This window comes from Nestor notabilis, unplaced genomic scaffold (assembly GCF_000696875.1).
Source record: "Nestor notabilis isolate BGI_N333 unplaced genomic scaffold, ASM69687v1 scaffold12970, whole genome shotgun sequence".
Taxonomy (NCBI): domain Eukaryota; kingdom Metazoa; phylum Chordata; class Aves; order Psittaciformes; family Psittacidae; genus Nestor; species Nestor notabilis.
Window position 1 is genome coordinate 1 of NW_009910714.1, and position 10243 is coordinate 10243.

At 43.7% G+C, this 10243-nt stretch overlaps 1 protein-coding gene across 1 annotated transcript; it reads left to right on the plus strand.

The window, feature by feature from the left end:
* Positions 1–622: 622 nt before the first annotated feature.
* Positions 623–9669, plus strand: LOC104403311 (semaphorin-5B-like; the record flags this gene model as incomplete). The annotated part of the gene is made up of 6 exons (XM_010011402.1): positions 623–848; positions 1491–1709; positions 3556–3726; positions 4630–4779; positions 5686–5730; positions 9464–9669. Coding segments are annotated over 6 exons (1017 nt in total), but the record flags the coding sequence as incomplete, so codon positions are not given.
* Positions 9670–10243: the final 574 nt, after the last annotated feature.

Sequence of the window (10243 nt, forward strand, 5' to 3'; positions counted from 1 at the left end):
ATCTCAAACTCGACCATCTCATGGTCGCTACAGCCAAGGCTGCCCTGGAGCGTCACATTCCCAACCAGCCCCTGCCTCTTCGTGAGCACAAGGTCAAGCATGGCACATCACTTCTCCTTGTCAGCTTCTCTATTACTTGCCAGAGGAAGTTGTCTTCCACTCAATCAAGGAACCTCCTGGATTGCTTGTGCTGGGCCATTTCGTCCCGTCCCTCCAACAGATATCAGGATGGTTGAAGAAACACAAATCTGAGGGAAAGATAAAAATAGCAGACATAGTTCACCCTCAAGGGTTACCTGAAGCTATTAGTGGTCACTACCACTGCATCCATACTCATAGAATTGTAGAATAGTATGGGTTGGAAGGGACCTTCAAAGGTAATGTAGTCCTCCTCCTCTGCAATGAGCAGGAACATCTTCATCTAAGTCAGGTTGCCGAGAACCACATCCAGCCTGTGTGCTGTGCCCATCACTGGCTTGTGTCTGCAAGGTCAGATAAGGTGGATGGAGGTTGTTGTAGATCCAGAGGGTATCCCCTTTTTTTCGGGAGTGTAAATAAATCTATGTCAGTTGGGCAGCTGCTATTTAATAAGTAAAGAGAGAATGGTTTTCCTTCTTGGCAGGAATATAAGACATGCAACCCAGAGAGCTGCCCGGAGGTGCGCAGAAACACACCCTGGACCCCTTGGATGCCTGTCAATATCACCCAGAATGGTGCCCGCCAGGAGCAGCGCTTCCGCTACACATGTCGTGCCCAGCTGTCTGATCCCCACGAGCTGCAATTTGGGAGGAAGAAAACCGAGAGTCGATTCTGCCCCAATGATGGCTCAGCAGTGTGTGATACTGACTGTACGTCTTGCCAGCTCTGGGGGACTGTAGAGCAAGCCGAGATGCTGGTGGAATGGGAGTCCTCTTAAAACAATAAGAATCTGATTGTGTCTATGTAAATCCCAACATGTGCAGCTAGTGTTACTGCAGAACGGCAGGGATGGAGAGAGAGCCCTGTGGCTTAGAGATCAATACCATTGTAACCTCTGTGCCTATGGCAGAGTATAGGTTTGTTTTTGCTACTGCCAGGCTGCCCCAAAGACAACAGGCAAGTAATGAGGGCATAGAGAAGACGAGAAGAGCCATTTTATAGTACAGTGCATCTATCTTGAGGTCCCCTTGTGCATTGCCTCTGGGATTATTCCCTTCAGTACTGCTGTGATGCAAGACAGTGTCCTGAGAACACAGCTTTGACTGCCACAGTTTGCTGCCCGGAAAGGTCATTTATCAGGGTTATCAGTAGACTCTGTGTGTGTACGGATTTGGTTTTGTGTCTAGCTTAGCTGTAACCCTGTGGAACAAAACTTCCCCTAAGGGCTTTCAGCAGAAATTCTTCCCCAGGGCATATAAATCCTGATTTTATTCATGAGCTGAAACCCTTTTTAAAAGCCCAACAACCGATCAGTTTGTGATGTCATGGTGTCTTGTTTGTTTTCCTTGAAGCTCTTGTCGATGGCCTTCTCAAGACTGGTAAGACCTCTGCACGGATTATCAATGGGGGCTGGTCCTTTTGGGGTGCCTGGTCTTCCTGTTCCAGGGACTGTGAGCTGGGCTTTAGGATCAGGAAGAGAACATGCACAAACCCTGAACCTAAAAATGGTGGCTTGCCCTGTGTGGGGTCAGCGATGGAGTACCAAGACTGCAATCCGCATCCCTGCCCAGGTAACCATGATCATCTTCCTGCATGAAATTCAGAGGTGTTCTTCACCATCTTAATGGTAGATCCACCAAAAAAAAAAAAACCAAAACAAACCCAAACAACAAACTGGTATTTCCAAGCTGCTTTTTTTCTCTTTTTTTTCTTCTTTTCTATTTTTTAATTTGGGGGATTTTTCCTTTAATTTTTTTAAAGCTACTGTAATGACCCATGTATGTGATCTTTAGTGCTGACTGATGTTTCACCTCAGCTCAGAGGGCAACACAGCCACAAACTCTAAAGGAAATAGTATTGTGGCTTGTATAGCAATGTTTTCCTTCAAGAAGGTTCGATGCTCCATCCAGTGGGGGGCATCACAGTGCATTTGCTCCTTGATGAGGAGACAGACTTAATAAATGTGGCTTAATACTGTGTACAGATGCTTGATGTGGCGGTTCTTCTTGTGAACACTTGTTTCTTCCCCTCTCCTGCTTACGTATTGTTCTTGCGATGGGCATCTACTCTTGACATCAGTTACCATTTCCTGCACAGCCAGCAGGGAGTATTCTTGCCTGGTTTCCTGGTTTTCAAGTTTGTCCTCATGTTTATGTTGCACTCCTGGTCCAGAATAGTAATAATAGACCATTGACTACTGTATTCTCTCTCACTTGTCTTTCTCCTTGCTTTGTAATAGCTATCTAAACTAAATTTAAGTGATCTTACATGAATTACCTTGCCTCTTAGCAGTTCTTGCAATTATCTACCTCTGGCAATATAGTTTGTGGCCTACACTTGAAAATGCTATATTATAATAGTATTATTATGTTTCTAAAATTCAATACAATGATAAAATTCCAATGCAGATACTACCAGAATGTGCAACAGGAGCATAGTAGGAGTGTCAAATATTGCACTCTATGGCCTATAAAAAGAAAATAACTGTAGCACTATAAAGGCAGCTATTAGTACTATTCTGGAAGCTCTCAGTGGCTTTTCACTAATGTCTGTGCCTTTCTGTGCTGTTTTCTTCCCTTGAACACTATGATGTTTTACAATCTGTTCTGAGTGCATGATTACTATTTCTCTGTGTCTCCCTCCTTCCCTGCCTCACTCAATGTGTATACACAAATACTGGGTTTATCTTGCACCAAGTCATCAGGTTATTATCTCCTGAATTAATGGCACGTGGACGTGCAAATTGGGCAGTCCAGTAGCCTGACAAGAAGCAGGGTGGGAATCAGGGATCTTAAGTCCCTCTCTAGTTTTATTATGAACCTGTTATGGGGTTGTGCTGAGATCATAGAATCATGAAATGGTTTGGGTTGGAAGGGACCTTTAAAGGTCATCTGGTTCAACCCGATCTGAGCAGGGGCAATAAATAAACCCTCTGAGTTTCTGTTTCCTGAAGGCTGGAACTTGAGGACTCGGGGCCCCCACAGAAAAGTGCCATACAAGCTCCACTTAGGTTATACAGCACTTTTTTTCCCAAGTAAATCTGCTGTTGCTGTAGATGAAGCATTAAGAGACAATATAATGATAACAATGCTGTTTTATAAAAAGGTGTAGAACAGAATAGAACAGATTATTTCAGTGACTACCCTAAAGAATAGTTTCTATTTTGGCACTGTATGATGCAGAGTCCTTTTGTGAATAGACTTCATTTTGCATCCTTAGATTGCAGCACATTTGTATCCTCTCTCAATACAAAGTTCTTGTTGTCAGGCCCAAATGTCCTGGGGTGCAAGAAACTGATAGCTAGCCTGGGCAGGGTGGATCTGGAAGGTGGGATACTGGGGCTCTGCAGCTTTGTCACCATGAGAGAAGTAACCAGCAGCATCTACCTCTTTCTCCTTGCTTTCCATTGTCCTTCAGTGAAAGGCTCATGGTCTTGCTGGACTCCTTGGTCTCACTGCTCAGCCACCTGTGGAGGAGGACACTACCAACGCACACGGACTTGCACCAATCCAGCTCCGTCTAGTGGAGAGGATATCTGCATTGGTCTGCATACCGAGGAGGCTCTTTGCAACACACACCCGTGTGAAGGTAGCCAGTTCTTGTCCTTGCTCCAGCTGGCTTGGGTGGTGGTGGGAGTATGGCACAACTGCAAAATGTTTAAAAAGTAAATCAGAAACACCACCAGTTAGAAACTTTTCTGCCCATTCAGTGAATGTCTATTGGGAAAAAGGAGACATCTCTGTGTTAAACTGCAATGCATCACCTTTCTCTTTACTTGTTCACTAACCCATTCCCTGGCATTCAGGTGCCAGACAGGCAAGATCTTGTTAGCAGCTGATCCATTTAAAGTAATTGGAAAAGCAGGAGCTTAGTTTTTCAATGTGGAAGCTTATAAGACAAACAAAAGGAGTCTTCAATCTGTACAGTTGCTGAAGAAACAATCTTTCCTTTTTCTTACACAGGCAGGCAGATGAGTATGTGCTAGATCTCAGAGGACAGGGTTTAGATCTGTGCTGGTTTTGAACCACCTTTGTATATTTCTGATCCAGTGCAAGCTGACTCCTGCCCTTAGGAACATCAGCAAAACTTTTAAGTGTTGTAATTTGTTATGGCTGATTGAGGTATCCCTGGGAGGCCACCCCAGTACTTGTAGATCCTCATGCAGTGTTGCCCCATCCAGCTCCTTGTATGTCTTTAACCAGAGAGCTGATACAGGAGCTTTTAAAAAAGCTGCGTGCTGTGCAGTGCTCCACCAAGGGTTGGTACAGTACATGTTAAGAAAACTACAACCTGACAAGTAGGATATGAGGCTTGCACTGTTATTTGTATTCAGAAAATGAAATCCAACAAAGGCCTCTGTATTAGGTGTGTGAGAGAGGCCTAGGCAAAGATCTAGACATCCTTCATCATGAGATAAGTTTGATATCAACAAAGGATCCTTTTCCTTCTTGGTGATGTTGTCTGTGTGTTTTTTCTGATCTTGGATTTCAGGTGGCTGGTCAGAGTGGTCAGAATGGAGCCTGTGTAATGAAGAGGGCATCCAATACCGCAGTCGTTACTGCGAGGTACACAGCCCAGATTCTTCTCAGTGCGTCGGAAACAGCACACAGTACCAGGATTGCCTGTATAATGAAATTCCTGGTATGTACAGTGTCATAGAGGAGGGAGAGGGTGGGCCAATACAGGAGAGCAACTCATGCCCAAGACAGTCAAATTAGGCTGAGATTTTCTCTATTAAAAATTGGGTTTGAATGCTTCTAGAAAAACAAACAAATATACAAACATGTTGTAAACTCCCTTGTGGCAGGCACAGATTAACTGCCACTCCTTTAAGGCAGCTTAACATTTATTTAAAAGAGAATTACCTAGATCTGTAATAAGTAACTAGTATGGCTTCACCTGTATTGAAGCTTTTAACCTTGCATACTTCATCTCAGGCTGGATTATAAAAATTAACTTTGTAGTCAGTATGGATATGGGCAACAGAAGGTCCTTGAGTTCAGGTAGGAAAAGAAGCATCCTAAAAGAGCGAAGAAATTAGGTGAGGCAGTTGGAGAAAGTTGCTGTGTGAAGTGGGAAGATTAATCCAGGGTTTTACAGAGCAGTACTGTTGATAGACAGATGGTCATCAACATCTTCCTCCATGTGTTTTGTGGAAATTTAATCTCTTGGGCAAATACCTGATATGGGTCTAGAATGAATAAACCCTTTCCATGTATTCTTTTCTGGATTGCTGTGCCCTGGCTTAAAAATCTGAGATCACTAGGCAATGGTATTCTTCATTTTCATGGTTTTCTCAGCTATCTTCTTTCCCCTAATTTGCAGAAGCCAAAGAGTCATCAGGTAGCAGTACTGGAATTGCCAGGTCTTTGGGGAATTTTTGTTGCATGTATTTCACTCTGAGTTTACCATTCAATTTAGAGAAACTCTTAGCTTGCTACAGAGCACACGAGCACCTTCTCGTGTCTGGAGCACAGGGGGTTTAATTACTTGAAGAAGTAAAGAGATGGCAAAATGACAACTTTCTCCAATCTTCTCTTTGTTTAGTGATCCTGCCAGCCTCCAGCATTGATGAAAGCACGAACTGTGGAGGTAGGGTACCACTAACTATATACCTTATTTTTATCTTAACCTGGCTTCTTTTCTCTCTGTGGAGTATCAACCAAACCATTAATCTGTACAGCTCATATCTCACTGATAGCCTTAATTCCACTGGAGTCTTGCAGTCTGAGTCAGACTGGAGGAATGTATTGCATGTCCACTTCTCAGTTCCAAGATTTTTATTTATTTTGGGGTTTGGATTGACCACTGAGGATCATTAATTACCAGGGAGCACCTTGGTTGTCTCTCTCTACCCACAGGGTAAATGGTTCTGGAGAAAGGAAGGGATATTCCTCATTCCACCACTGTAAGACCTCCAGCTGTTTGGAAGCAGGTGTTTTTAAATAACGGATAAAGACTTCAGTGAACAGGGCCTCTTGGGCAGATCCTTTGCTGATATAGGTTGAAATTAGAGTTTATACTTGTCCTCCAAGCTCTTTTTTTCATTCAAGTCCTCACTTCTCATAGAACTTGTGTCTCCTTTCTGCATGTAACTTGGAAAGATGCAGTCATTAGTGTGATTTTTCCACTGCCCTAAGAGCCCCTATAGTAAAAATGCAGAAGAAAACGGCAGGTTCCTTTGACATTTTAAAATGCTATTTTCACACTAATGACCATGTCAATTCCTGCTAGCATCACATCGCTGCTTTCCTGATATCTAGATGATCTGCAGGCTACCAAAATCTCTTCTCCCTTCAGAAATCATGGCAAAAAAAGGCATACCACCTGTGGCACAAAAATGTGGCCTCCTGCTTTGTGTGCTGCTGTCCTGGGTTCAGCTACATCAGTCATTTTTCTCCTTCTTAGTAGCTGGTGCAGTGCTGTGTTTTTGACTTTCAGCCTGGGAACAACGCTGATTGATAACACCGATGTTTTTAGTTGTTGCCCAGTAATGTTTACTCCGACCAAGGACTTTCTCAGTCTCATGCTCTGCCAGGGAGGAGGGGAAGCCGGGAGGAAGCAGAGACAGGACACCTGACCCAAACTGGCCAAAGGGGTATTCCATACCACAGCACGTCATGCCCAGTGTAGAAACTGGGGGGAGTTACCCGGAAGGCCCAGATCGCTGCTCGGGTCGGGCTGGGTATCGGTCGGCGGGTGGTGAGCGGTTGTGTCCTTTTCCCTTGTTATTCCTCTTATCATTATTATTGGTAGCAGTAGTGGTTTGTATTATACCTTAGTTACTGGACTGCTGTTATCTCAGCCCGTGGGAGTTACATTCCTCCGATTCTCCTCCCCATCCCTCTGGGAGCAGGGGGAGGAAGAAGGCGGGCAGTGAGCGAGCGGCTGCGTGGTTCCAAGTTACCAGCTGGGCTTAAACCACAACAACTATGGGGCAACCAATGGAATTTCAGTACCCGCAATGTAACAGTTGGCTTTCTGCATCACTTCTTCTCCCTCAGAAGGTGCAAGGTGTCTGCTTCACATCCAGGACTCCTTGCTACAGCTTGTACTATCCTCTTAAGTGCTATAACCACATTTCCTTCTTTTACCACCATTGTATTTGCTGTTGCAATCTTTATTTTACCATAGCTAATATATATTACGTAGTGTTCTACAATATTTGTCAAAGAAGTCAATCAACAGACATTCTGTTGATGCATCTCAGAAAATATGTGTTTCAAAATGATGAACTGGAAAGCTTCCTACTTCAGGGACTCACATGCTGCAAACAAAATAATTTCAGGTTTTTCTCCCTAAAATATGGCTAAAAGTCGCCTGAAAAATCAGATGTGTCTTTCAAATATGAGAGTGAAATGTAAGAGAGTGTTATGTTTTAGAAAGGATTTCCTACTGTAGTGACTTGCAAATGTAGCAATGAAATGAAATGTTTGCTGCAATATAAGCTAAGCTGGGCAAGAGGAGAATGTGGCACAGTGTCATGTGGCTTTACTGAGCACAGTTGCATATTCAGTGTTTTAGCTCTCATGAGTGATGTGACGCAGGTGGAGGTTATTAGAAAGGAAATGTCTCATTGGAAAAGTCTTGTAACATTTAGTAGAGAATTATCATTTTCTGCCAATATTTTGGACCACTGTCCAAAACACAATAGAAAGTGGTAATCTTGCAATAGAATTTTATAGTGTGGTTTAAAAAATAAATGTAGCTCATCAGTCTAATAAATTCTGTATGTTCATTATGATTGAAGTACATTGCTGCAGAACTCTATCGGTTTTATTCTTTTTTAACTCAGGAGGATACTTTTTAACTGAAGATTAGAGGAGTGTCATAGACTAATGGGCAGCATTCTCTATTTGAAAAGTGTATCAGTTAAAATGTAAGATGGCACAAAAAATGCACACCGTGATCAGACTAAGAATGAGCCTCGTAAAGCCACTCTCTGAGTAGTCCCTTCTCTTTCTCTGCACACAGTCAAGTCAACACAGCAGTCTGTCCAAATGAATTGGCTTTTTAAGTATTATGGGAATTTTACTGCTTCAGTTGCCACTGAGCTGATATGGCTGACCCCTGGGACAGCTGCCCTGGGGGGTCAGCTGCCAGGGGTCCCCCCAGGCACTGGGGCCACTGGCATTTCTGAAAGACGATAGAGCAAAGGCAGAGGAAAGGCAGTAGCATTTGGACTCATCATTGCTGAACCTTTTTCTGTAGGTTCCCGCCTGCACACATCAAAAGAAAACAGGGTCATAAAGTTTTGCCACCCAAGATAGCCACTGGTTGCTTTATTAACTTGGTGGATGTAAAGGTCGCTAGTGTTAGTTCTGTTGTTAGTGGAGATCTGTTGATGGTTGGTTTTACCATGGGATTTGAGACTTTCTGAGGTGAGGGAGGAATGAGGAAGGAGTACTGTTTGGCTTTGTCTTCCTCTCACCAGCCAGAGTGGCAGTTAGGTACCTCCCAGCGCACGGGATGCACAGCTACAGCTCCTTCCAGAGGTCAGCGCTGGCCTTTGAGGGTGCTGCTGCAATCCTATGTGGAGAGATCTCTGTAGGAGGCTTTTATAGTCCAAGGGCTTTTCTGTTTGAAATATTTGCACTGTAGCTACCCTACTGGCACCTGCCTGCAACTGGCTTCCTATCTTTGCACTTTGTGGCAAAAGCCAGCGAAGAAGTGCTTTTCAAGCAGTTCACCCTTTTCTTTTGTCCACCTTATCTTTCACATTACCCTGAGGACCCCTATTTCACTGTACAATACACCTCAGAGGTAGTGCAGACATGGCCAAAGCAATGCCGCCATGTGAATAAGCAAGAATGCTGAGCACACTTGGATTACATGGGGGAGGAATGTGTATCTCCCCCACCCTACACACAGAGCCATAGGCATTTTGGGCAGCCGACAAAAAGGGATTTTCCTTCCTTTCCTCCCCCTTCAGAGAAACACTGAGCATTTTTATCCCCTTATTCCCATGACATGCACATGCTTTGGAATCCATTAATGTGCATTGTTTGTACGGCTCATTTCTTTAGCTGTCAGCTTAACATAATGTTTAGTTTCAATATCAATAGAGGGGAGAGAGGAGAGACAGGGAGGGAGCTTTGAGAAAACAATGCATGAACCTGTTAAGCTGCACAAGGCAGAACTGCGGTGGGGAGACCGATTTGCAGGGAGATTATGTCAGTTTATGTTAGAATGTAAGACTCTGTCTTCAACAGTTTATTAATACTGATCCTGAGATGTCATAGCTCTGATTTGTACCTGTGGTCATGTCGTGGGAGGGAAAAAGGCTGTTCTTTAAAAATAGCATCTCTTGTAATTTCTTTTGCAGGTTTTAGTCTTATCCATCTGATTGCCACTGGGGTCTCCTGTTTCTTCGGCTCTAGCCTCTTAACCTTTGTGATTTACGTGTACTGCCAGCGCTGTCAGAGGCAGTCCCAGGAGTCAACCGTTATCCACCCCACCACTCCTAACCACCTTCATTACAAGGGCAACACAACCCCCAAGAATGAGAAGTACACCCCTATGGAGTTCAAGGTAGGGTACTTGATGAGAAATACCACAAACAGATTGATACTGCCTGAGCAAATTCTGTATTTATGTCGTAGTTGGAATTGAGTAGGTTTGTGTGTCTGTGCCCAGCTACTGGCATTACACATATGGTTGAAGGGACATTTAGCCATACTGTCACAAAAGGGTTAAAATGTCCCATTGCTGCAATGGGATTTTGTTCTGTTTCACAGTCCTGATGAATGCCAGTCTGGCAAGTACCTACTAAGATACTCCAGCCCATTCTGACTATTGTAGTTATACAAATTGTCCTCTAGGAAACCAGTAAGAGCTCAGTTCAGTGCATTATTAATGCATGGTAAGAGGAAACAGAGGGGAGGAAGAATAAAAATGGAAACTTCATTAGACAAATAGCTGGGAAAATGCTTATTGGTAGGATAAGATTCTGGAAATGCTTTGGGAACTGCCAGATTAGAGAGAGTGAGAAAACAGAGAATGTTCTGCCCTCTCTCTCGGTACTGGACAGAACTTACCCCAGTCAGCCATGATATGAATGCAATAATAGCAGCAGAATTGGGAGCTGAAGCCTTAGGAGAAAATG